Source organism: Zonotrichia leucophrys, chromosome 5, assembly GCF_028769735.1.
Source record: "Zonotrichia leucophrys gambelii isolate GWCS_2022_RI chromosome 5, RI_Zleu_2.0, whole genome shotgun sequence".
NCBI lineage: Eukaryota > Metazoa > Chordata > Aves > Passeriformes > Passerellidae > Zonotrichia > Zonotrichia leucophrys.
The window spans coordinates 98,707-126,006 of NC_088175.1; the positions used below are offsets into that span (position 1 = coordinate 98,707).

General features: G+C 49.3%; 1 protein-coding gene across 2 annotated transcripts in view; it reads left to right on the forward strand.

Moving 5' to 3' along the window:
• DAAM1 (dishevelled associated activator of morphogenesis 1) overlaps window positions 1–27,300 on the forward strand; it is a 96,068-nt gene that overhangs the window by 61,398 nt on the left and 7,370 nt on the right. The window contains exons 5-23 of one of the 2 annotated variants that reach the window (XM_064713897.1): window positions 1,227–1,298; window positions 2,748–2,842; window positions 4,663–4,996; window positions 6,140–6,250; window positions 6,358–6,461; window positions 6,870–6,936; window positions 7,273–7,390; window positions 7,515–7,653; window positions 8,224–8,282; window positions 8,615–8,802; window positions 9,113–9,418; window positions 9,515–9,622; window positions 13,763–13,792; window positions 15,086–15,189; window positions 20,598–20,682; window positions 21,457–21,563; window positions 24,099–24,187; window positions 24,564–24,732; window positions 25,458–25,565. In XM_064713897.1, coding sequence (XP_064569967.1) covers window positions 1,227–1,298; window positions 2,748–2,842; window positions 4,663–4,996; window positions 6,140–6,250; window positions 6,358–6,461; window positions 6,870–6,936; window positions 7,273–7,390; window positions 7,515–7,653; window positions 8,224–8,282; window positions 8,615–8,802; window positions 9,113–9,418; window positions 9,515–9,622; window positions 13,763–13,792; window positions 15,086–15,189; window positions 20,598–20,682; window positions 21,457–21,563; window positions 24,099–24,187; window positions 24,564–24,732; window positions 25,458–25,565 — 2,393 coding nt within the window. The remainder of the gene's footprint in view (window positions 1–1,226; window positions 1,299–2,747; window positions 2,843–4,662; window positions 4,997–6,139; window positions 6,251–6,357; window positions 6,462–6,869; window positions 6,937–7,272; window positions 7,391–7,514; window positions 7,654–8,223; window positions 8,283–8,614; window positions 8,803–9,112; window positions 9,419–9,514; window positions 9,623–13,762; window positions 13,793–15,085; window positions 15,190–20,597; window positions 20,683–21,456; window positions 21,564–24,098; window positions 24,188–24,563; window positions 24,733–25,457; window positions 25,566–27,300) is intronic. The other variant, XM_064713898.1, reaches the window with a different exon arrangement.

Here is a 27,300-nt window from a genome sequence, read left to right on the forward strand (position 1 = left end):
GCACCCCTGTTCTGCCCAGGGGCAAACTGAGTCTCATCTAAATTACCTGTCCTTCAATCTGCTTGTCCTCATCTTGGAAAGTTTGGGATGCACAGAAGTTTTCCACATAAGCCTCTTGAGGCACAGTGAATGTCTGGGGCTCTGCTCCCCGGGCTCGCTGAAGCAGCCACAGTTGTTTGTGAGCACAGAGGTGGGGGCAGAGAGGAGCTTCTGTCCTGCTTCCCCATCACAGGTGTTTGGGGTGTGAAATGAGGTTTACAAACAGCTCTGAAAGTTAGGGAAGGGGCGCAGCCATGCAGCCAGTCAGGCTGTGCTGGTTACTGATGGAAGATGTTTGGGACCTGTGTAAAATTTCTGCTGTGAAATCCTCTTCTTCTTTTGGTATATATGTTTTTAAGAAAACAAAGTGAGGGAAAAGGTTAATTATGAAGTATTCCCTCAAATTCTGCCTGCTTGCTCCATGCAGCCCCTGGGAATGTGCAGCATTAGTTACCTGAGCTGGGCTCACAGGTACTGAGGGATTTTAATCCTTCAATCATGTCCTACAAGAACAAGGTAGAACTTGAAAACCCCTCTTTAACCCTGACAGATGCAGGGCACTGTGGACCAGGATGGCCAGATGAGACTCTGCATCACTCAGTGTCACAGATCACCGGCCCAGGGGTGACACCCTTCAAGAAGTGACATTGCCAGATGCATGTTCCCTCCCAGTGACTTATGAAGTCCCCAGAGGAGCTGTTGTGCCTGGAGTCTCTCTTAGGCTGTTGATAAGTCATGGTTCTGCTCCAGGAGAGCAGCCTAGACCATGTCACATTTAAACATTCTTCATTGCTTTTAAACATTTTCCCCCCTGAGCATACTCAAGGCTGTGCAGCCAAATCTTCAAGGGCACTGTGGAGTTGAAACGAGAGAGATTTGGATGTAAAATTTCAGTCTGGTTTCCCTGAAGCTGATAATCACAAGACTGATGCAATATCAGTGGGGCAGTGTTTGGTCACAGGCAGATGGTGTAATTGTATTTATGGCAGTTCAATAAATCAGGTAATGTTTGCATAGCTGGAGTCAGGGGGAAGCTCAGAATATAGAAAGTCACACTTATATTAACATAAAATAATGCAAGAGCTCAGGAGTGCTTCAGAAATGGTTGGCCATGAAGGGCAGGCAATGTTAATACTATTTTTTTACTAATCTGGCTTTGTTTCACTTTTTTTTTATCCCCTACCCAGGACCAGGAAGAAAATAAAGGAGCCACCAGCTGGCCAGAGTTCTACATTGATCAGCTGAATTCCATGGCTGCTGTAAGTATCTCTGGTGACTCTGAACCCCAGGTGGGGCAGCAGCAGGGTGGGGACAGTGCCAGCACTGTGCCTCAGAGGGTGGCAGTGTCACCTGTTACAACAACAGCTGCACAATGGAGATGTTCCTGCTGAACCTGGGTGTTCTGTGAGTCACAGAACCGTGGGTGGGATGTGGGTGGCAGTGTCACCTGTAACAGGTACAGCTGCACAATGGAGATGTTCCTACAGCTCCTGGGGTGTTCTGTGCAGCCACAGAACCATGGGTGGATGGGGTTTGGATGGCAGTGTCACTTGTTAGGTGACAGGTACAGCTGCACAATGGAGATGCTCCTGGGGTGTTCTGTGCAGCCACAGAACCATGGGTGGGGTGTGGGTGGCAGTGTCACCTGTAACAGGTACAGCTGCACAATGGAGATGTTCCTACAGCTCCTGGGGTGTTCTGTTCAGCCACAGAATCCTGGGTGGGGTTTGGGTGGGAAGGGACCTTAAAGCACATCCAGCTCCGACCCCCTTCCACCAGACCAGGTAGCTCCAAGCCCCATCCTGCCTGGCCTTGAGCACTCCCAGAGGGATGAGCAGGGGCTGTGAGCCAGCAGGGAGTGTGCTGATCCCCCTGGGAAGGCAGGAACACCCAGTGCTGGCCATGGGCTGCCAGCTGGAAAGGGCCCTGAGCCTGAGCAGAGCTTGTGATCAAAGCCTGCCAGATGCCTGCAGGGTGGCTTTGATCTCCCTGACGTGCTGCTGAAGAGGAGCTGGGTTAAATGGAGGGGTCAGCACAGCTCCTCATATCTGCTGGGTCCCTTTCTGCCTTGCATTAGCCTCAGCCAGGGCTGGCAGGGCTCACCCTGACACCTCTGGGGCCCAGCACTGCTGGGTGCTGCAGGAACCACTCAGGGAGCTGCTTTAGCTGTAGCTGTGCCTCATGCATGCCCAGGGAGCAGGCAGCCCTGGTGCAGGAGTCAAATCCCAGCCCCAGCCCCAGCTGGAGAGCAAATTCCAGTGTGGGAGATGCATCCTGTACACACAGACACTGTCCCCAGCTGAGATCCACACTGCTGGGTTGCACTAGGATGCCTGTTCACCATCCCCGTGGCTTACTCTGGATGATCTCCAATAGCCTAATGCCTTTTTTGGGTGTCTTTTTTTACATTGTGGTGCCCCAAACTGCCCCCAGGACTCCAGGTGAGGCCACAGCAGTGCAGAGCAGAGCAGGAGTTGTGTGAGAGCTTGGAGGCAGTGCCTTCATCCCTCTGTCCCCATCCAGACCCACACAGATGGTGTGCTTTTCCTCACTGCTCCTTTTCCCAAGTTCTGAGATTGCCATAAGGATTCCAGACTTCCAGGGTGGGTTTAGGATCCCCATGGCTTGGCACAGTGGGTGGTGGCACTGCCACTCCTTGGGCACACAGGGACATTCCCCTCCTGACCTCTGCCTTCCTCCTTGCACAGAGAAAATCCCTGATCGCCTTGGAAAAAGAAGATGAGGAGGAGAGAAATAAAACAATCGAAAGTTTGAAGACTGCACTGCGGACAAAACCAATGAGGCAATTCCTTTTCCCTTCTCCTTTCTCTTCTCCTTTCCCTTCCCCTTCCCCTTCCCCTTTCCCTTCTCTTCCCTTCCCTTCCCTTCTCTTTTTGGTATTTGAGTTTTCTAGCAGACCAGGGGGTTAAATAGGAATATAAATGGGAGCTGTACAGGGTGAGAGAGGTGAGGACTCTGAGGCACTAACGGCCTTTTTTTTTGTTTCAGCAACTGCTTTTTTTGTGTCACATTTTGTCATTTTGTTCCTTTTTCTTGGTCCTTTTAGTGACCAAGAGCCACCAGAACCTCCCGGTTTATTCAGGCAAATCAGGCAACTTTTTTATTTTTCCAAATTTTCCTTTGTACTGCACAGAATGTAAAAATTCCTTGAAGATTTTTTTTTCCAAGAAAACAACAATTTTTATTGGTCAGCTAGGACCTTTGTTTCAACTTCAGCTCCCCTTGCACTCTATAAGGGAATAAAGTCACATGAATCTTCAGGCTTTTATGAAATGGAAAACATGTTTTGATGGGAGGATAAATGAAGGCTGGGATGCTTTCTGAATGTCTGCAGCTTTTCCTAATTTAATTTTCTCTGGAGTCTGCATGCACACTTTTGCAATACCTAAAGTGCCTCACTTGATATCTTCTGATGGGAATATGTTCCATTGGGAAGTGCCTGACCTGTTTTGGTTATGGAAGAAACAAATTTACTATTGCTTGGAAATACCTTTCCCTCTCCCACCTGTGGTTAATAGTAAGAAATTTCCAGGGTCTGGGATGAGCACCTGATTTCTGTGACACCTGGACCTGTGGGTGCTTGTGGGACCTTTTAAGGATTTTATAAAGTTTCATGGTGGCCAGCCATGAAACTTTATAAAATCCTTAAAAGTGGGATTTGAGTGTTTTTTTAGGGATGCAGCAGGCTCTGTAGAAAATTTTACCTGTTGGATCCACTTCTGCACCCAGGGAAGTGAACACCAACTTTCCTGTTGACTTTGGCTGGAAGAAGGGCAAGCTTTGAAGCAGAGAAAGCAGTTTCCCCCAAGCCTGCAATTACTCCTTTTGTTGCTGCCCATCAGCATGGCTTGTTTTGAATTAAAATCATCCCAGTGTTGGGATGTTCTTGGCTCGTTTGCTTTCCAGCCTTTTGCCAAAGAAGAGATCACCCAGCCTGGGTGGCACTGGGCATGGGGGCCCTAAAATGCCTCACCAGGGTGCAGTGCTGGGTCTGGTGGACCTGCTTGGGCACTGCCCTGTGTTTGCTGACTGCTCTATGTTCAGTGGTGTTGTAAATCATCATAAAAATCAGAAATCTTTTAAAATTGGGGAGCTGTGCCTGAGGGAGAAGAAGAGTGTGGATGGTGAGATGGTGAGGCAGGAGAGGTGACATTGAGGTGTCTGCAGCTGATGAGGAGGTGACTTCAGGGCTTGGAATCTTCTTCCAGCTCAAAAATTGTCTCAAAACTCAGCTTGGTATTTTTTGCAGTGTGACTGCAAACTTCCAACCTCCATCCCGAGACTTGTGTTGTTGGCTGGGTTAGCTGGTTCTCTTTGAAATATCCTCACTCTGAGGAACCTTGTGCAGGTAGCACAGGCAGCCAGGCACCAATTAAATTGATTTTTACACCCCCATGGTGTAAAAATCAATTTATTTGTGTCTGGGCCACGGGAATCCTTCAGGCTTTCTGCTATCCATCAAAAAGTATACAGGAAGGTTCTAGGTGTACATCAACAGACTGTTAGGGGGTAAAAGGCCAAGTATAAATAAATAAATAATAAATAAAGAAATAATAATGGATTTATAAATAATTATAAAGTGAAAACTCTCTTTTCTGGCAGATTTGTGACCCGCTTCATCGACCTGGATGGCTTATCATGTATCCTCAACTTCCTCAAAAGCATGGACTATGAGACAGCAGAGTCTCGAATACATACCTCGCTCATTGGATGTATAAAAGCACTAATGAACAACTCCCTGGGCAGGGCCCACGTCCTGGCCCACCTGGAGAGCATCAATGTCATTGCTCAGAGTCTGAGCACAGAGAATATTAAGACAAAAGTGGCAGTGCTGGAAATCATGGGCGCCGTGTGCCTGGTTCCTGGCGGCCACAAGAAGGTACTGGAGGCCATGCTGCACTACCAGAAATATGCCAGTGAAAGGACACGTTTTCAGGTAGGTGGGTGTGCTGGTTTTGGTTTGGTAATTTGAGATTTTTTACTAATTTTGAGATTTTTTTTTTGGTTAATGGATTAAAGAGTGTGATGGGTTTGGTGTCGGTTAATTATTGGTGTGTTTACTTCTTCTTGTGAGGTAGGATTAGGTGAAAGGTACAGCAGGTTCAAAACTTTAAAGGGTATAAAAATTTTATCAATAAATTAAAAGGAAATAAGGAAAGTAATTAAAGAAAAAAGGTAGTAGGAATTAAAATAAACTCTTCAGAACACTTCACTCCCCAACCTTTTTTTCCTTACTGATAATGTAAAGAAACAAAACCTACAATTTCTAGTCAGTTCATTATTTCTAAAATAGGGGTTTTTACAGTTTGCTTAGGGAGAGAAGTTTTTTTTTGGGTTTTTTTTTTTTTTTTTTTTTTTTGTTAATGTTATGGAGATTTTTTATAAGAGGGAAAAACCCATTTCTTCTGTGGTTTCTAATTTCTTCACTGATAACAGCTGTTTGGGGAGCCCTGTTATCATGAAGCCCCTCTTGTTTTCTACAAGTTTTCTTACAGTTTGTTGATGGGTTATGTTGATTTATGGGGTATTGTTTTCAAGATGAGTTGTTTAAAGGTAAAAATTTTCATTATTTAATTCTAAATAAGTTCCTTTATTTTAAATTTTGTTCCTTGGGAACGAAAAGTTTTACATCACTTCCCTAAATTTCCTCCATTCCAAACCACAACAGTGGCTCTCCACTCACCCCTCAGCCCCTGAAATTCAGCGTTCCTGACCCTTTCTCCTCCCAAATATCTGAGTGGCAGCTTGCAAATGTTTTGTTATGGCTGTTTGCAAGTTGAAAAATCCAGAATTACCCCAGAGCCGTGTCTGATGAGATCTGCAGCCAAGCAAGGAGGGAGGAAGCAGTTATTTAAGGTGAAACCCACCAAAAAAAAAACTTGTTTGTGCAGGGTCCCTGGGATCAGAGCTCTGCAAGGCTGCAGCATTCCTGGATGGGCTGGTGCTGGCCCAGATGGGTGCTGGGGTGGCCAGCAGCTGCTGGAGCATCACCAGGAGCTGTTCCTGCCCGTGTTCCCTGGCTGTTTGGGCAGCACTGGGGCTGTCACAGGGCACTGAACTGACCCCTTGTGTTTGGCAGACACTGATCAACGACCTGGACAAGAGCACGGGCCGGTACCGAGATGAAGTGAGCCTCAAGACAGCCATCATGTCCTTCATCAACGCTGTCCTGAGCCAGGGGGCAGGCGTGGTGAGCACCAGGGAGGCCTTGGGGTGTGCTTGGGGTGTTTATTTATTTCAGTTAACTTTCTGAGGGTGTGCACCTCGCTGTGCTGAGCCCACACCTGTGCCTTGCAGGAAAGCCTGGATTTCAGACTCCATCTGCGATATGAATTCCTCATGCTGGGCATCCAGCCAGTCATTGACAAACTAAGGCAACATGAAAATTCAACCCTCGACCGGTGAGTAGGGACCCCCAGCACATTTGTGATTTTCGTCTGCTGCCCTTCCTTCAGGTGTTGGCCTAGAGTCACACCTCTTATAGAAATTCCTTGCTGTCTCCGGAGAGGGAGAAAAAATTCCAACAGGGTTTTGCTGTATTCTGATGTAGGGTTGAGCTGGGGAGGATGTGCCATCAGGGGTTCAGGGGATGCTGTCAGCCCTCATCCACCTCTTCTCATCCCAAAAGGCTCCTTGCACATCCTGTAGTGATTAGGAAGTCAGGGCTGAAGGTCCACTTGGTGTTTCAAGCCCTCCCAGCGTCTGGTCCACTGACAAACCAGCTGCCTGGTAATTTACTCATTGTCACATTTATATCTGCTTTTAACAGGTTGTTCTGGTTTGGTTTTTTTCCCCTTTTCTTTCCTCAGGCACTTAGATTTCTTTGAAATGCTTAGAAATGAGGATGAACTGGAGTTTGCCAAAAGATTTGAGCTGGTGAGTACAAATGCTGCTGATGCAGACACTGGCACTCAATGTCATAGTTACAAAAGAGTGGTCAGAGGGACAAAGAGTGGTCTTCTGGATAAAATGTGGAGCTTGGAAGTCTTTCCTGTTGCTCTGCACTTTTGCAATATCTGTCCTAGAGCCTGCTTTAGCCCTTTTGTCCTTTGCCTGCCCAGCAGCTCTGTTTGCCCCTCGCAGGGCAGTGGGGCTGGTTTGTCTGTCAGTTTTGGGGTGGGGGTGGCTCGTGGGGTGGGGAGCTGAGACTCAGGGATCAGGAGATGCTGTTGTGGCTGCAGTGACCTGACCTTGCCTGTCTCCTGCCCACAGGTCCACATTGACACCAAAAGTGCAACTCAGATGTTCGAGCTGACGAGGAAGAGGCTGACGCACAGCGAGGCGTACCCGCACTTTATGTCCATCCTGCACCACTGTCTCCAGATGCCTTGTGAGTCCCAGGAGAGGCCAGGAAAGCCAGGGCTTGCTGGGGGCTTGGCAGCCCAGCCCTCCTGCCCAGCAGTGTCACAATTTCCCCTGTGCTCACGTCAGTCTGTCCTCTTCCTTCCCTGCAGATAAAAGAAGCGGCAACACCGTCCAGTACTGGCTGCTGCTGGACAGGATCGTGCAGCAGATTGTCATCCAGAGTGACAAAGGGCAGGACCCTGATGCCACTCCCCTGGAAAACTTCAACATTAAAAATGTTGTACGAATGTAAGTGCTCAGGGGTCACGGTTCCCTGCTGGTCACTGTCACACAGTGATGTTCCAGCATCCCTGGAACTGTTGGCTTCATCCCACCTTAGCAATGAAGCCCATCCCTTTTGTTAGACAGCACTTGCAAGTAATATTTGAGATTTAGGAGTTTTTGTGGGTTCTCTGATAAATTTTATATATTAGAGATCTCAGTGTCCTTTGTCTTCCATCAAATTGAATCCCATTTGAATTCTTCTGAACGATTGAGTTTTGCAGATGCACATTTAGCACAATTTCACATATCTTTTGTACATCCCTTTTAAGTTCCATGGTGACAGAGTGACAATTAGCTATGGAGCTTGTAGTAATTAAAATTGTTTATATGCTTTCTGACTTCTCTCTATGCCCTCTGCCCTGTAAATCTCTTCCTATCAGAAAAAAAAAAATCTCCCCTCTCTGAGGGGAGACACAGCAGAGCTATTAGTTTGGAGCCTTAAATTCCACTTCCTCAGTCGTATCCTTTGCTGATGATGGTCTCCTGTTTGCTGTAGTAGGATTGTCTCACATGCTACATCTCTTCTCCTTTTAGGTTAGTCAATGAAAATGAAGTGAAACAGTGGAAAGAGCAAGCAGAAAAAATGAGAAAAGGTGAGTGGTGGAGGAATATACAATGTGAACTCTAACCTTGGATAAACAGTTACCATACCACATATATTTATATGTTTATTTATACGTATGTCTGCAGGCTTTATTGAAGGGCTGAGATAGTGTCATGCCATGGGGCTGACATGGAAAGTGGACAAAGAAAATATTTTTTTTTTTTCATGGAGAGGCTCCAAATGGGGTATTGAGGCACAACACAGGCTCCTTTTTGCCAGCTGCAGCTTCTCTGCAGGGCAATGTGGGGTTTAGCCCCCGTGGGCTGCTGTTGGCAAAAAGGAAAGTTTGTCACCCAAAGTGTTCTCCTGGGGCTGTTTCAGAGCACACAGAGCTGCAGCAGAAGCTGGAGAAGAAGGAGAGGGAGTGTGATGCCAAGGCCCAGGAGAAGGAGGAGATGATGCAGACGCTGAACAAGATGAAGGAGAAGCTGGAGAAGGAGTCCAGCGAGCACAAGCAGGTCAAGCAGCAGGTGGCAGATCTGACAGCACAGCTCCACGAGATGAGCAGGGTGAGACCTCAAACCTGCTCCTGTTAGGGCCCAGTCCCTAATCCCCTGCATGTGCTATGGGGTGATTCCAGGAGGCTCATCTGCATGGGGGGACTGAGAAAGAAGCTTGTTGGAAATGCCACCAAGGTGTCTGTCCCTAGTGATGGGCTGATTCTGCCTCTCAGTTGCATTGAGCCAGGAGTGTTGAAGTCTTTGAATGCTTAATTTTTCCTAAAATTTAACCAAATTAATTAAAAATCAGCATGGGGGTATTTTTTAGGTGGTGTCCCCACCTCCATATGACCAGTCCCCATTCCTCTTTCTCTCCCAGAGGGCAATCTGTGCTGCCAGCCCTGGAGGACCTCCCATGCCACCAGGAGCACCTGGGGGCCCTTCGCCTTCTCCAACTCCCGGCTCCCTCCTGCCCCCTCCACCACCCCCCCCACTCCCAGGGGGGTGTCCCCCACCTCCTCCCCCACCTCCTCCTCCTGGTGGTCCCCCCCCTCCCCCTGGCCCCCCACCCCTGGGGGGGCTGATGCCTCCCCTTGGAGCACCCCCAGGCATGGCCTTCAAGAAGAAGAGCATCCCTCAGCCAACCAACGCCCTCAAGTCCTTCAACTGGTCCAAGCTTCCAGAGGTAAGCTGGGCAAAAATTTGGGCACTGAGGTGCTGGGTGGTGATGTGAGGGCAGTGGGTGAGGACCCCCACCTGCAATGCTCCTGCTGTCTTGCAGAACAAGCTGGCAGGCACCGTGTGGACCAACATAGATGACACAAAAGTGTTCAAAATCCTGGACCTCGAGGACCTGGAGAGGACATTCTCAGCCTACCAAAGACAGCAGGTAACAGCTGGCCCAGGGTGGGCACACCTGGGTGAGGTGCCACCATTGTGGGATCATGTGGTTTCACTGGTGGTCCCAAAACACATCTCCCATCATTATTTCATACCAAAGCCATGTTGGCCAGATCAGCTCCATCTGCTTTGTCCTCTCATCCATGTGCCAGAGCCTTGGTGTTGAGGCAGCTGTTCATGGCTCACTGTGCCTGATTCCACACACTTGACCATGTGCACCCTGAAGATGGATCACCAAAAAAACACACACAAAAAAGAGACAGGGAATGTTACGAAAATAACCCCCAGATGTGGCCACAGTTGGGTAATATTTTTGGATTGCTGTTAACAGCAACTTCTCCATGTGTCTGTATTGGGTGGAAAATTTCTATCCCTCTCTGGCCAAGAGGGACTAAGTTTTGCCCACATCTACCATGGGTGGGTCTCTTCTTTTTATTTTTGTAGTGAGCCAAGAGCAAAATGTGAGCTTTGAACAAATATCCCAAACCAAAATAATGTCATTGCAGGCAAAACCCTCTGCTTTTTAATCTCCTGCTCAAGCACTGTAGGCCCAATTTGGAAGGCATCAAAGCACATGAAGAAAATTAGACACTTATTTTACCCCAGGCAGGGTGAAAATGGGAAGAAGTGTTTCAAGAAGGCAGGAGAAAAAGCAAGGAGAGAGGCTGAAAAAGGATAAAAAGGATGTTCACCTGCTGAACACCTGGCTGTGTTCCTGGGAGGAGAGAGCAGCTTGTCTCCTTCGTGCCAGGAAGGAGTGGACCAGACCCATAAGCCCATTAGGCAGTGTGAGAGTTTAATCTGTTCCAGAGGCTAATTGAAGGAAAGATCAGGGTGGATTAGAGCAGGACAAACATCAAGAGTAACCCACCAGCAGTATGTGCTGCCTGCCCCAGTGTTTTGGGAAGAGGTGACCACAGCAATGTCTCCTTCTCCTGGCATTTTTTGAGCTTGACTCATTCCTACTGGAGGGCATGTCTGAGGACAAGGGATGGAAATGGAAGAGGAGCAAGAATAGAAACCTGAGTGTCAGCAGGATGGTTTGCCCTCAGGCCCCAGCCCATGAGTCACCTGGTGTGATGAGGATTATTGCCAGGCAGGAATTTAAAAATAATTTGGCTTGGCTGAGGTCCTGCTGGGTGAAGTGGCTGGGTAGGTTTGGGGCCAAGAGGAGCAGGGAGAGCTGTGACATGGGATGAGGACCAGAAGGGAGCTGAATGGAGGAGCCAGGAGCTGTGGTGGGACTGGCAGAAGATGCTGTGAGAGCATCTGAAAGGCAGATGGGAAAGACAAGGCAAAATCCCACCTGTGAGATGCTGCTTGTGCTGGAGCTGCCCTTGGGGATGTTGTGCACAAGTTCCTTGTGGTCATTCTGTGTGAGTGGAGCCATGGGACACGTCTGGGGGCTGGAGCTGCCCTTGGGGATGTGATGCACAAGTTCCTTGTGGTCATTCTGTGTGAGTGAAGCCATGGGACACATGAGGGATGTGTTTGTCCAGCTGGGAGTCCCCAGGGTGCTCCCAGTGTTAGTCCCAGCATGGAGAGGGGTGCATGGCTCTGCAGCCAGCAGCAGTGTTTTGGGTTAGATGCGCTCCATGAGATCAGAAGTGGAAGTGTTGCAGGCTGGTTGAGTGGAATGTTCCCTGCCCATGGTTGCTCTAGAGGATCTTTAAAGACCCTTCATCCTCAGCCATTCTGTGATTCTGTCACACATGCAAACCACGGGGCTCTGTGTACATGGAGGGGGGCTGGGGCAGTGAACAGCCTGTCCCTGAGGCACAATGAACTCATAATAATGGTTTCACAACTCCCAGCATTTTCAAGCTCTAGCAAAACTTGGTTTCTGTCACGAAGAAGCAAGGGAGGAGCAGGGTTCTCCCTGCCTGTTCCCTGTCTGGAGCCACTTGCTCAGTGGTGATGCCTCTCCCTTGTCCTGGATCACAACATCCCCAGGACATGGGGCCTGTGCCCATGCCCCCAGACAAAGCAGGGCTCTGGAAATGCCTGGTCAAGGGCTGCATCCCTGTGGCCCTGCCCCAGCAGCACTTGGGGACAGCAGGCAGAGGTGTATGCAGTGCACAGAGCTCTCTGACCCCCCCAGGGTGGCTGCTGTGGGGCTGCCTGTGCTGGGATTTGTCTGGTTTTGCTGCCAGAACGCCTGGGAATCCCAAAGTGCTGCACACACCCGAGGCTTTAACCATGTACTTAATTTTAAGCATCTCTTTAAATGTTTTTTCCCACATCACAGGCTGGAATGTAAATGCAGGCTATTAGCTGAGCTCTGCAGCTTTTGGGAAGGGCCCTTTCCATGTGGGGAGGACAGGAACCCTCTGGGCTTCCTGGGGCTCATCCCTGCCTCATGAAGCTGCTAGGAGAGCCTGCAGCCTCCCAGCCAAGGCTCTGCAGATGTCCCTGTCCCCAGAGAAGGTCTGAGCCCTGCAGCTGTACAGAATAGCAGCATTTACAAAAAATCCAACAGGAGTTTTTGGCTGTGGCATGAGAACTGGCAGCAGCTGTGTGTGTATTTTATTGTGTATGTATTGCAGCAGGGTGTGCATGTAGTGAAGGAGAAAGGCAAGTCCAGGACCATCAGGGCTTAAACTACACAGGGGTTTGTGCCTCTGTCAGGGATGTCTTGAGAGTCTTCCTGGGGGTAGAGGCTGGGAGTGATGTTGATAAGCAGCAGTGACACAGCCAGGGCAGTTCTGGCAGGTCCTGCAGCAGTGAGTGATGTAAAAGAGTCAGGGCCAAGTGGAAAAAAACGTGTTGTTGAAGCAGGGGCTTAGCAGTGAGCTGGGAAAGAATTCATCTCCCAAAAAAGGATGAAGGAAGGAAAGGCTCCAGCTCCTCTGTGCAAGGGAGAGTGGCCTGTGCAGGGGCCAGGGACAGCAGGGCTGGGAATTGTTTGTGGGGATGGTGGCAGCACATTTAAATCTGCTCCTCCTTACCCTATCCTGCAGCAGGGGCTGGATCACAGTTCCTATGAGGGATAGGGGCAGGGATGAGGCTGGTTTCAGGCCTTTTTGTAGTGAATCTTTTCTCTACCTTAATGCATGAGGAGCCCTCCCTCTCCTGGAGCAGAGAAAGCCACCATGTCCTCCCTGTCCAGCAGCCTGGAGCAAGTCTGAGCATTGTGGGGCAGGTCTGAGGGCTGAAATGGAAGGAAGAGCTCCTAATTAGGGACCAGTTAAATGAAAATAAAGATACCCATTGCAGCTTGTGGGTGTGCTTTGTGCCTGTCCCACAAATGAGACTGCCTGGTAGAGATTGATTAGTGAAACACCAGTCCTTAGCCTTAACTGAACCAGAGGCTTTTAGCCACAAGATTCTTGATCAGCAGAGCTTAGCCGAGGGGATGGGGAAGGAAAACTCTGTGTGTGTGCACATGTGTGTGGTGCCAGCTCTACTGCTCCTGCTTCCAGCCTGCTGGGGAGAGCACAGCCAGGTCTGGGGAGGGACATGCTGCTGGTGGGCACTGGGGCCAGGCTGCTGAGCCCTGCAGAAGCAGGGAGGACGAGGAGGATGATGAGAACTCGAGGGGAAGCATGTTGCTGTGGCCACTGGTGAAGTTTTGCTGCGGCCAGATTTGCTGCGAGATGCGCCTCTCCTTATTTCCACTCACAAGCCCTGTTTTTCCTGGCACTCACATTGGCATTTCAGTCCCTCAGATGTGCAGGAACCAGCAATTTTCCTCCAGGCATGGCAGGCTGAGCAGTGCTGTGCCTTTGGGCCAGTAGCAGAGCTTGGCCAGCATCCTCCCACCTCACCCCATGTCCCCTCTTCACCCCTGTGCACAATGTGCCTCGGCCTCATCCCTTCATGGAGCCTCCTCTTCATCAGCTTTGCCCTCCTGCACATCCCATAACCCACATTTTCACCTGCATCACCCCTATTTTAGCACTGGCACCCCCAAGTGCCTCCTCTTCATCAGCTCTGCCCTCCTGCACATCCCATAACCCACATTTTCACCTGCATCACTCCTGTTTAGGCACTGGCACCCCCATGCTGCCAATCCCCCCCCATATTGCACATTTCCCTTTGCTGTGCTTCAGTTCCCTCTGGTTTTGCTGAGATCACTGAACTGCATGTGTTTTTACTGCCTTTTTCCATGCTTCTGCTATGGCTGTAGGACTTCTTTGTGAATGGTAGCTCCAGACAGGTAAGTGAGCACCTGCAGGAGTGTGATGTGGGGCTGGGGACAGGGACATGGGGACACGTGGCTGCTTCTGAGGGGGGTTCATGTGTGACAAATGGGGTTGGATCAGAGAGGTACAAAGATCCCCAGAAGGAGCAGCTTGAAAGTTGGTGTGAGGAGGCTGGTGAGGCAGAACCCACCCTCTCTGCTGTCTGGCCTGAGGTGAAACCAATGTCTGAGTCCAGGAGTTGGATTTTTAACTCCACAGAGAAGCTCCTACCCCTAAGCAGTTTTCATTTTCAAAAGGTGGAAATAAACCCATGGGTGGAAGCTCTCTGCTTGGTCAGAGCTGGCGAGGCACATGAGAGGGGCAGCTGGTGCTGGGTGACTTGGACTTCTTTTCCATCACCTGCCTCTCTTCCCGCTTCTCATATCTGCATGTTTTCTTCGTTGAAACAAGAAAATGAGTAAAAAATGATAATTTCAGTCCTCACTCTCAGCCCTTGCAGCGACCATGTGCCATGCTCATGGATGTTTAGTGTGGATCTGTAATGTTCAGAACCTTGCATCTCCAGATTGTGTTCCTTCCAGAAGGATTGAATAGCCAGCTTTTAATTGATTAACCTCACTAAAATATGCAATATGGTAAATTAAAACCTGGGGCAACATGAACTCCTCAGGCAGCCCTATAAAGCTGCTGTTGTGTAGATCTGCCCATTTGCCCACAACCACACTATTGTTACTCATCTGAAGGTAAAGTGTTTAAACCACTTAGGAGATACAGGTGCTTATTCCACACCAATTCCTGCTTTCAAATCCCTTATTTTGGGAGGATTTCACTGAAAAAGCTGCTGGTTTCTTTTGCAAGTCTGACAGCATGTATTAGTTAGCTGGCTCAGGAGGGCTGATGCATGAAGGGTGATCACAGATGTTTGGAGCAGGGGTGAGGAACAAGAGCAATGCTGAGTGTGTGCAGCAGCCCATAATAAAATCCTCCATGCCAGGGTTTAATGAAGTATCACAAGTATGTATGCTGAGAAAGCCAGCCTTTATTTATTCAGCAGCGCCCCTGTGTTTGCAGATTTTTAAATCTTCCCTGTCTGAGAAAATATTTACATTTCTAACCAGTGGCTTCAAAGCCAGCTCTGGTTTATGAAATGACTTTCTGTGTTTCAGTCACAGGCGAGGGGTTTTACCCATAACCTGTGGTGCCACTCCTGATTTATGGGGCCCACTGTGTATCACACTGAGAGTACTAAATGTCCTTGCTGCTCCATGGCTCTTCTCCAGGCTTTTCTTCTTCTTATTTTCTCGTAGAAGGAAGATGCCATCGATGACACGTTGAATTCCCGGCACAAAGTCAAGGAGCTTTCTGTCATAGATGGCAGGAGAGCTCAGAACTGCAACATCCTCCTCTCCAGGTATGGTTCAAGCCTTGCTGTGGGGAGTGGGGTGTGATGGTGTTCACAGGGGTCTGAGGATGAGGGAAGTCATGAGGATTTGACTCCATGTTTCAGAAGGCTTGATTTATTATTTTATGATATATTTTATATTAAAACTATACTAAAAGAATAGAAGAAAAGATTTCATCAGAAGGCTAGCTAAGAATAGAAAAAGAAGGAATTATAACAAAGTTTGTCTCAGAGTCTGAGCCAGCTCACTGTGATTGGCCATTAATTAGAAACAACTGCATGGGCCACTCAAAGATCCACCTGTTGCATTCCACAGCAGCAGATAATCAATATTTACATTTTGTTCCTGAAGCCTCTCAGCTTCTCAGGAGAAAAAATCCTAAAGAAAGGATTTTTCATAAAAGATGTCTGTGACAGTGGGGGGATGCTTAATACCCTGCCCTGGGCTGCCTGAGTGTGCTCCTCATCCCTGGTTGATGACAGGAGCCAGTGCAGCAGGAGAGCAGTGACACCTGAACCCAGCTATAGCCTTACAGCCTCAGGGTGAGGTGACTGGAGGGGGGACAGTGCCATTAGGTGGATATGTGGCAATTTGGTGTCCCTGGAAAGCCCTCAGGGGGCTGGGATAGCTGGGAGGTTTCACTGGGATCCAGTGAGGTTTCACAGGAGGTGGAAGGGAGTTGATTTCACCTCTTATCTTTCTCAGCCTGGGTTTTGTTTACTCTTTGCTGGTGGTTGAAGAGGGTCAGTCTGGGCTGGGGAGGTGCTGGGTGTCAGCAGGAGCAGCAGTAATTCAGGCAGGACCTTGCTGCCCACATCTGAGTTTTGGGGGTGGGATGTTCCCCTCTTAGAGCTGCCCTGGTGGTCTGACAGCCTCCCTCACACTCCTCAGCAGGCAGGCTCAGCACTGCTACCAGCAATTTAATCTGATCTCCAAATGGCTGCCAAAATTACAAAAATTGCTTTGGCAAGATAAACTGCACCAATAAGACTGAATTTCCTGAGAAAAAGGAAACCAGGTTGTGGTGGTCTGAAAGGATGAGCTGTCAGTGTAGCTACTTGTGAAAAAACACCCAAAGAGCAGCAGAAAATGCCATTTGTTTCTGACTCACACAGCAAAAAATAAATCCACCATCAGTAAAATTTAAAAATATTCACTCTGCTGTCTGGAGGCACAGAAGCTTCTGTGCCACCCAGGACTGGCCAGGATGCTGCAGCATGGCTGGCAGGTTGGCTTTGCAGCTGAATTCAGTATTTTCCCAGGCTGTGGGTTCTGTCTGGTTCTTCCAAGTGGAGATGGTGCCTTGTCTGGGCATCCCAGCTGATTTCCTTCCCTAGAAAGCTTGGAGAGGCTGATGTCTGCAAAACAAAACCCATCTGGGTGGGTACCTCAGCCCCTGGTGCTTTTCCCAGAGGTGGCTGGCAGCCTGTGGGCAGTGAGAGTGCCACAGCATTTGGGGGTAATGGTTTTGGCTGGCTCTGCTCTGGGCTGCTTCTGGGGATTTTTGTGCTTCCTAGCAGTCCAAATAAAAAAGGATGATGATGAAAGCAGAGTTTAAAGCAGGCAAATGAGTGTGTCTGTGGCAGGCAGCTATTAGCAAGTAAAACGATGGGATTTGGGGCTGAGCTGCTCCTGGCATTGGTAGGCTGAGTGTGGAGTGGGTTTAGGTGTGATTCAGCCAGAGGTTTAAATGTATATTTGGAAGTTAAGCACACAAATAGGTCCTTCAGTGGGAAGGGGAGAGACCCAAGCACTCAACTTCAAAGGCATCTTGCACATCCTACTGAGTGAAGGTCTCAATTTCATCTCACCAGCAAACTCTTCCAAGAAAGCAGTGGCTGGAAATGAATTGCCAGTAACTAATCCCACAAAAAGGGCAGGATGGAGGTTGCTGCCTGCCTGCCTTTCCCTGTGGGCCAGTTCCTAGGGGAGAAGCAGGACCAGACTTGCCCTGCAAGGTGGTCCTCAGGCTTTCCCCAGGCCCATCCTCATGCAGGGATGTGTGGCTTTGAAGCTGCAGTGACTTGCCCCAGGTGCTGCTTTGGAAATGCTTTGGAGTGCATCCCATGGTACCCCCAGGACCACAAGTGAGCTTCTCTCCCCTAAATCCCTTTGGGTGGTTTGATGCCAGGTGTCTCAGAGGTGGTGTAGGGATAAAGCCCAAGAATCCTTTTAGCATTCTCAGGTCCAGCTCCTGCATCTCCAGCAGACTCTGTATCACTGGGCAAACCCTTCTGCAGCCGCCCATCCCAAAGCTGGGCAGAGCAGTGGATCCCTGGTCCCAAATGTTCCAAAGGGACTGATCTGGCAGCTGGGCTGCTGCTGTCCCACCTTGCATGGCCACCGTGGGGCTGAGCAGACTTTCACATGTGAAAGGAGCTGCAGGCTTGGCCCCTGTTTTAGCCCAGATATTTGTGAGCTCACCAGGCATTGTCTGGCTCACAGCGTGGAAAGATTACAGCCACTGAGATACTTTATCTCTCTCTGTAGATTTATTTTTTTGCCTGTTTCCCTTGCTTTGGGAGAAATTACTGCGCAGTGAGATCACTGGATTTTCCTCCAGCTTGTAATGCAGCACAAGAACATTTTTAACACTTGCTTTTTCCTCCTGTTCTTTGGAGAAGGCTTTGCTGATGTCAGTGCCTCGCCGTGTCTCCCTCTGTGAACCCACCACGTCCTTGCTTTTGCTCCCTGTGCATGGGTGTGTATTTTTAGCCCTGCTTTCTGCCAGATGCAAACCCACCCCTCTCTCCATCATTTTCCTGCTGTGAATGGCTCGTTTGATTCCCCTCTCCCAGCGTTTTTTTTCCCCCTCAAATCAATGTGGCTTTTCAGGAGGGGCGCGTCCCTTTCCTGGCAGAATTTGTTTTTCCCCTTCACACTTATTACATCCTCCACGGGGTCTGACAAAAGCAGCCTGGGCTGGTGAGCTGTCACCTCTCATTGCCAGGCTGCTGCCTCTAAATCCCTGTGACAGCAAGTCCTGTGACCCCGTTCCTCTCAGACGGCTCGCCTTCGACAGCTGCTGCCAACAATGATAATTATTGTGGTTATAGATAAGCTTCTAGCTTTCACTGGCCCCTTTCCCATCAAATTGTCTGAGAAGCTGTTTTCTTCTTGCTCTCTGCTGATGCAGAGAGCAGGCTCTTGTTCTTGGCACTGGATTGTGATGATTCCTGAGAAAAGTTGGCTGGTTTTTTTTTTTTGTCCGACTTCTTTCTTTTTAGATGCGTTTTTACCATTGACTGTGCTTTCAATGAGTAAGGGCTTAAAAAAGTCACCCCCGTCTTCCCCCACCCTCCTGGAGATGATCATGGTACTTTTTTGTGCTTTTTAGGTGTTTGCTGTGGATGAGGAATAGCTGCCTAAGCACCCCCTTCTCCCAGGAGCATCTGTGCCTCCCCAAATACCCAGATCTAGCCAGTGTCTGCTTTTCATCAGGGTGGACACTGGTGTTGGTGGTCTGAGCATTCCTGTTTCTGCTTGGGTGTAAAAGTTCTCCTGCAGTTTCACATCCCACCTCAGATCATGTCCCATTCTGGCCAATTCCATTGTAGGGGACAGTAGGGTGACCCCAGGATGTGGCTGCTTGTTATTGCAAGCAGCAGAGGGGATATTTTCCAACGATTCTGGATTTGTTCCTTGTATGATGACCCCAGCAATTGTCTTGGCCTCTGCTCAGTGCCTTTGAGGTAGATTTTAATTCACTCCTTAATTACCAGCCCCTCTCTGGGGTGCTCCCTTGAGGAGGAGGCCAGAGAGGACTGAGTGCAGGATGAGAAACATGGGCTCCTAAGGAATGAAGATTTACTTGCCAGGTCTGTAAGATGCACCTGTCTCAATAAAGCTAATCCTTCACTTCCAGTCTTGAGCAAAATACCCCAAGCCAAACCAAGCTCTTGCTACCCTGGCCTTAGAGACCAGAACCCTTCCTGTATCAGCTTTAGCTTCCAGAAGCCAACTCCTCAGTCTCAGTCTGCTCCCTGAAGAGATGTGGGGGTGAAAAACGCCCTCCTTGTTTAGTTACTCAGAGTGATCAGGTCAGCTCCCCATCTTCTGTTTGAGCTGCTGATCAGGTTGACTTCCAAGGTCTCACATCCTGCTCTAGGGTGTGTTTCTGGTTTCAGCTCATTCCTTTGAGCCACATCCAGTGTTCCAGCATCACTTGGCAGCACTGAGCACTGATACATAGGGTTCCTCAAACAGGTCTTTTCAACTCTGTGGTTTTTCTCTGCATGCAAGTACAGGGAATTACATTTTTTAAGCTGGGTCTGTTGCAATGGCTTTAACCATGACTGCACGCTATGAGAGGGAGAGAGAGGATGTAAATGGAGTTACAGGAGTTTCTGGGCTTTCCCTTTATTTAATTTAGATTATTTTATAGACCACAACGCAAAGAATAAGAAAAATACATGTGGTTTTGCAATCAAAGTCCTTGCAGGGAGTGGTTCCTTGCAGTCAAATTAAAGTGTAATTAATGGCTGCTGCAGCCCAGGAGGAGCTGAGGGCGTCTCTCCATCTCTCTGTTGCCTCAGCTCAGTGTGGGCTGCTGGCAGAAAGATCCCTGCCAGGAAAGCCCAGCCTGGTGCTGCTTGCTGTGACACAGTGGTCTGTGGTTTTGGAAATCTCCAATTTGAGGCTGCATCTTCAATTCCTCTTAGGTGAAGGAGAGGAAGAAAAAGGTGGAGTAGAGGCTGTTTTCCAATATCTTACACTTCCAAGAACATTGAATCCCTACCCTTCCAAAGAAAACCAAACTGATGGGTTTCCTGGGATGCTGAACATCCACTTGTCCAAATTTTGGATTTCTTTCTAATTTTTTTCCTAGAGGAAGACTCCAGCCAAAGGTGGTGAGGAAAAATGGGAGAGACAATGCTTTAACCCAAGAACAGGAGTGGAAATTGGCCAGATTGTCCTTAAGGGTTGTGGCAGTGGGTTCAGGAGCAGTGCTGAGCTGCACTCCTGAGCCTGGGCTGGGCTCTCTTCCCTGTGGGAATGTAACCTCAGTGGCCCTGTGGCCTTTGGGGTGCTGGAACTGCAGGAACAGCATTGCTATGGGCAGGAGTTACATCTGAAAGTTGGATATTCAATATACTGCTTACAATCCTTACATGAAGTACTGTTAAACAGGGAAATAGGGAATGGCAGTATGGGGAGAGGGAATTGGTTTGGGGGAATTTGACCCCCTGTTTGCAACAGGGCCAGGGCTGCTCTGTGCTGTGCTGAGCCTTGGCAGAGCATGATCCTACCACATTTCTCACACATCCTCCTTCATATCATGCTGGATAGAGCTGTTTGTGATGCTGTTGCTGGCTGGGGGTTCAGCTGTTCATGCTGCACAGGTTGTAAGGAAATGTTCCTGAGCCTTCCCTGACTGCTGGGCTGGGAATAACTCTCCTTTCCCTCCACCTCCCAGGCTGAAACTCTCCAATGACGAGATCAAGCGAGCGATTTTGACGATGGACGAGCAGGAGGACCTCCCAAAAGACATGCTGGAACAGGTGGGCAGAGTGTCTCCTGCTCCTCTGTGGCTGCCTCATGCTGTGACAGTGCTGTGCAAAGTGCTTGGGACCAAAAGCACAGCTTTGAGTGTGCTGGGCCCCAAATTTTTTACCAGCCACATGTTGAAAAGCCACCCAGGTGGGTGGGAAAGCAGCTTGGTTGTGGCATCACTGCTGGGAGCAGCATGGCCCCCATGTGCCATTCCTGTACTTGGGTCTGCCCTGGAACCTTGAGGTGGGGCCATTTCACCTTTTTGTGGCTGCAGCTTGAAGTTTGTGCTCAGTAGTGGTTTGTTTTTGAAAGGTTTGACAGTGTTTTTGCAGTCCTCAAAAGGGGAATCCCATTTTCACTCCCTCTGAATCCCTTTGGAGGCATATTATTCACCTGTCCTTAAAGCTGAGCTGGTAATTGCACTTTGAGCAGAGATGTGGGAGGATTCATTTCACAAAATTTCCATCTACTAATAAGTAGAGTTGCAGCAAATGGGAGTCCCTGACTGACATCTCCTCTGGCAGAGCTGATGTTGAAACCTCCTTGGAGCAGACTTAATTCATTTGTTGTAAAAGCTGAGTGATGGCAGGGCAGAGGCAGGAGAGACACTGACGTGATGGAGTAATGTGAGGAAGGTCACAGGGACAGCAATAACACTTATTTCACAGGTGCCTTGGGGTCACTGCTGAAAAGGTGTTAGACTGAGGGAAATAAATCACTTTTTAGCTCCTGAAAATGTGTACATGGATCTCATATCCACTGGTGTGCTTTTACCTGTTCAGCTCCTGAAGTTTGTTCCTGAAAAGGGAGACATTGACCTGCTGGAAGAGCACAAGCACGAGCTGGACCGCATGGCCAAGGCTGACCGGTTCCTCTTCGAAATGAGCAGGTTGGTGCCTCAGGGGACACATTGGAAATGAGCAGGTTGGTTCCTCAGGGACACAGTTTGGCCATTGAGAATGAGCAGGTTGGTGCCTCAGGGTTGTGGTTTGGAACGACAGGAGTCTGCTGAGGAAGGCAGGAGCCTCTCCTGAAATGGAGAATATAAACCCTCCCCACCCCTCCAAATTGCTATAAATTTTAAATTAAGGGGGTCTCAGGAAAAAAAAATATGGAAGCAGGAAATAATAGTTCTTTAATAGGGAAGAAAATAAAAGGATAAAATAAAGCAGTGCAGTAAACTAAACCAACACTGACAGAGTCAGAACCCAGCCTGACACCCTGTGGGTCAGGGTGTTGGCAGCAGTCCCATTGGAATTGTGCTCAGCCCTCCTGCAGTGTCAGGGATGGTTCTGTTGGAGCAGGGATCCTGGAGAAAAGGGCGTAGTCATCCTCTGAAGGTCCAGTGGAAGAGACAGCTGCTGTTCCTCTGGGAAATCCAGTGGAGAAGCCTTGCTCGTGTTCCAGGATCTCCAGATTATATCCAGGTAGCAATGCTTGGCTCCTCCCTCTGGGCTTACATCTCCCAGTGGGATGCTGTAGTTCTTATCAGCCATGCAGTGACATCCAATAGCTGTTATCAGCAGATGTCTCCCTGGAGGGAGGAGTGATTGTGGTCACTCAGAGAGAGAGCTAAGGCAAACTGCTCACTTGACAGAAGACAGCTGCCATACAGATGGTAATAGAAAACATCTTGCCTTGCAGTCTGGAACACTTAGGGGACACATTTTGTCCATTGGGAATGAGCAGATTGGTGCCTCAGGGGACACAGTGTGGCCATTGGCTGCAAGGGTTGGTCAGGAGGTGGCTGTTCCATGGAGCCTGCTTGGGAAATAAGCCCTTCTTACTGTTTTTCACATCAAGAAATGAGTGGGCCAAGCAGACAGGAGGGCAAGCAAGGTGCTGCAAATTATAAGGATTATTTGTGATGCTGTGGTGCTAAAATCAGGGTTGTGCTCCCATACAAGCAGCAGCTGGACAGAGCAGGGAAGATGGATTTTTTTGGTGGTTCTGGGTTGATGGTTGGACTGGATAATCCTGAATGTCTCTTTCAGCCTTGATGATTCTGACATTCTGTGATCTAACCTGGTCAGGTGGAAGGTGTCCCTACAGGGCAGAAGGGTTGCAATAAATGATCTTTCAGTTCTTTCCAAACCATTCTGTGATTCATTGTGGCCCAGGTGGGACCTGCTGTTAGAATGATAACACAGTGCTCCTTTCCCTTTCATCCTAATGAATATTCAAGCCTGATGTATGTACATTTTGTCCTGCTGTGTAGATGAGTCCCACTTGTCACCTCAGAACTGACTCATCTCCAGGGCTCCTGAGACTATATAGAACTGAAAGGAAATGTCATTTCTTCCTGCTCCTGGTAGCAATCATTTAAGACTTAGGAGTCTTCAGGGATGAATAACCTTATCTATTGCATGCACATCCTCTAGAGGTGCTGGGTTAAAATCTTGAAGCTCCTTATTTGAATTGCACTGGACTCTTTGAATTTCTTAGCTGAACTTCAAGCCAGTCACTTGTTGGCAAGGTCAGTGAATTTTACAATTGGAGATTGCACTGGGAGATCAAAAATAGAAATGCTCCCATCCTCCCTGAGCAGTGAACTGAGCATGGGCTGTGTGCTAGCTGAGTGTCACAGGCAGGCAGGATGGAGCTGTACAGTTCAGACCTGAGCCCTCAGGGCTCACTGACACTCAGAATTAGCTTTTTCTATCACAGGTCACCTTTCTTCTTCACAGGCTCTCACCCAAGAGTTGTTCCCATGCCTTCATCCCTTGGAAAGCACAATGTGCTGATGCAAATGTTTTCCTTGATTTTTAATTTTGCCTTGTGGTCTGTAACTGAGTGTGATGTCTTTGTCACCTCTGATTCGTACAAGAGTGCAGCTCATGGCTCTGTGTGTGAACACGTCTCCCGTGGGTCCTTGGTCCTTGTGACTCCAGTCAGACTGCCATGTGCATACAAGTGAGATCTTGGTTAGCATAAACACAACTGACACAAGAAGAGCCATCACTGACTTGCCCAGGAAAGGGCCTTTCCAGCCCAGTCCATCATTTTGATGATCAGGAGGTCCAGTTTCATTAGTTCTGGTCATAGGTGAGCCTCTCTCCAGCTGCAGCTCATCACAAAGCCATAGGGAGCCCAGACCTCATCAGCACCTTTGCTCAGGAGTGGTTGTGAAAGAACTGTTTGTTCCTACCAGTGCGGTGTAAAGATGCACTTGTTGAACCTGCTGAGTTCAGGGGATAGGCTCAAGCATGTACTTAAAAACCCATGGGGATCCACCCTAGGACAGCTGTACCTTCAGTTGTCATTTTTTCCCATCCCAGCACAGTTTCAGGGAGAAAAGGGGTCATTATTTTTTAATCACCCTGGCTCAAGCGTGCTTTGTGAACACAGCTGTGAGCAGTGCAGCAACAGAGCTCTGCCTGGAGCAAGCAAAGCTCAGCCTGCTCCTCCTCCTCCTTGTTTTCAGGATAAACCATTATCAGCAAAGGCTGCAATCCCTCTACTTCAAGAAGAAGTTTGCAGAGAGAGTTGCAGAGGTCAAACCCAAAGTGGAAGGCAAGTGACAAAGACCTGTGTGTGCCAGCACAGGGATCACTCCCAGGAAGGGCATCCTCTGTGCCAGGATGAGCCTGGATGGAGCGGGAAGGGAAAGGGAAAGGGAAAGGGAAAGGGAAAGGGAAAGGGAAAGGGAAGGGAAGGGAAGGGAAGGGAAGGGAAGGGAAGGGAAGGGAAGGGAAGGGAAGGGAAGGGAAGGGAAGGGAAGGGAAGGGAAGGGAAGGGAAGGGAAGGGAAGGGAAGGGAAGGGGAAGGGGAAGGGGAAGGGGAAGGGAGGGGAAGGAAGGGGTTGGTGGTCACTCTTTGGGGGTACTGAGGGGGGGTGCTGGTGGGCTCTTGTGGCAGGGGGTAATGTCCCACCCCTCTCTGCTTTCAGCCATCCGTGCTGGCTCCAAGGCAGTGCTGCAGAGCAGCAGCCTCCAGCAGCTCCTGGAGGTGGTCCTGGCCTTTGGGAACTACATGAACAAGGGCCAGAGGGGCAATGCCTTTGGGTTTAAGATCTCCAGCCTCAACAAGATTGCAGACACCAAGTCCAGCATTGACAAGTGAGCAGCCCCTGCCCTTATCCTTGGTACCATCCACGGGCCCCAGGGGTGCTGGGGGATGCAGGGGTCCTTGGCATTACCTCTGGGACTTGGGTAGGTGGGAGCAGTCCCCTCCTCCTGCTGCCCAATTTGGCACACCCAGTGATGTGAGTGTGCATTTTTTTGAGCAGGACAGCTTTCAAGGGAAGCCAAAATTCAGATCAGCACAGTGATTGATGGGGCCTTTCCTTCCTGGGCTGGCTAAATTCCAGCCAAGGCTGATTAGGATGGTCATCTTCCAAATGCTTTTTAACCCCCTTGGAGATACCAAGAGCCAGAGAAAGGATTCCCAGGGGCTTTTCTCCACAGGAACTCCCTCTGCCTCTCTCCCATGCTGATGCAGCCATTGCCTGGTTTGCTTTACCCTGCTGAGCTCTATTCACAGAGCAAGAGGAGCTGGGTCAGGTCTCAAACCTGCCTGGTCTCATCCATCAGTAAAGAGCAGTGACGCTCAAGTCACCTCCCCTGGGTTCCTCCTGTGGAGAACTCTTGCTTGCAGGGCTGCTCTGCCCTGTAGCTGTGCATGGGACAGACCCCTCCCATGCCCCCACACAGGCATCAAGCAGCATCCTTGCAGAAATCCTCAAATAGTTCATTACTAGAGTTGGGGTTTAACCAGGGGTTTTGATTGAACAATGAACCCCCCAAGATGCTGCCACACTGACCTCTCTGCTCCTCTCTCCTAGGAACATCACCTTGCTGCATTATCTCATCACTGTTGTGGAAAAGAAATATCCCAAAGTGCTCCGGCTGCACGAGGAGCTAAAAGACATCCCCCAGGCAGCCAAAGTCAAGTAAGCAGGGTTGAGGTGGCACTTAGGCAGCCCTGGGAGCACCTCTCCCCTCATTTCAGCCTGCTTTGCCATGTCACCCCACCCCAGCTCACCCTCCTGGCCAGATCCTGGCTGCTGGGCTGGGTATCCCCTGCCACGGCCACACTGGCCCAGAGCAGCCCAGCACTCAGGAGCAAACATCACCTGGCAGCTTTAAATCCCAGCCCTTGCAGTGAAGGCTCTTGTGAGCTTGGGGGAGGAGAGCTGCTTGGAGCAGCCGCTTCCTGCTGTTATCTCACCACAAAAGCATTTAATTAATTTCTAATGGTGCATTAAGTAATGCGGGAGGAAGCGGTTGCGGTGTGGCTGCAGATAAAGGGCAGCTGTTTATCCTCATGTGCCAGGGAGGCTCTGCCTGCAGCACGGGCAGGACCAGGCAGCTGTGGGAGGGACTCACCTGCATCCAGATCCTGCCTGCTTCTTGTTCTGCCAACATGGAGTTTGTGGGGTTTGCAACCAGATTTTTAACCCTGCCCAGTGAGCTGTTGGGAAGAGGCTGCCCCAGTTCAGCAAAGCCCTTAAACACAGCCTGAGCCTTTAAGATCAGGAGGAATCTGCTGTTCTGTTGCCCTGCAAAGCCCTCAAGTATGTGCTGAAGTACCTGTGAAATCAGTGAGGCTCTGGTTTTAAACTCCAGCTAGAGCTTCAGGGATGTGAGCAGCAAAGACCACAAATTTCTGCAGCCAGTTGTGTTAGCTGTGGACATGAAAAGGGGCTGAAACTGCAACCCTTTAGAGAGGATGCAGCTAGAACAGGTTACCCAGAGAAGTTGTGGATGTTCCCTCCCTGGAACTGCTCCAGGCCAGCTTGGATGGGGCTTGGAGCAACCTGGGATAGTGGAAGGTGTCCCATGTGTCTTGGTTTGGAAAGACAGGAATCTGCTAAGGAAGGCAGGATCTTCTCTTGAAATGGAGAATATAAACCTTCTCCACCTCTCCAAATTGCTATAAATTTTAAATTAAGGGGCTCTCAGGCAAAAATATGGGAGCAGGAAATAACAGTTCTTTAATAGGGAAGAAAATAAAAAGGATAAAATAAACAATGCAGTACACTAGAACAACACTGTCAGAGTCAGAACCCAACCTGACACCCTGTGGGTCAGGCTGTTGGCAGCAGTCCCATTGGAATTGTGGCTCAGCCCTCCTGCAGTGTCAGGGGTGGTTCTGCTGGAGCAGGGATCCTGTAGAGAAGGATGAGTTCTTCCTCTGAAGATCCAGTGGGAGAAGAGACAGCTGCTGTTAGAACAGGTTACCCAGACAAGTTGTGGATGTTCCCTCCCTGGAAGTGTTCCAGGCCAGCCTGGATGTGGCTTGGAGCAACCTGGGATAGTGGAATGTGTCCCATGGCAGCAGGGTTGAAGCTGGATGGGCTTTGAGGTCCCTTCCAATCCAAACCATTCCATGATGCTATGAGATACACATGGAGTTTACAGTGACTTGAGGGTCTTCTAAGCCTCAAAGGTCTCTTGTAGCAGTGGTGGGTTCCCAGGGAAGATATGTGTTGGACAAAACAAGGATCCTCATGTGTAAAATGCAAAATAATCATCAGCCAGGGGTTGAGCACAGTGACAAAACAAATCTTGGTGTGCAGGCTCTTCAGCTAGAGGGTGGTTGGGCATTGGAACAGGCTCTCCCAGGGCTGTGGTAACAGCCCCAAGCCTGACAGAGCTCCAGAAGCATTTGGACAATGCTCTCAG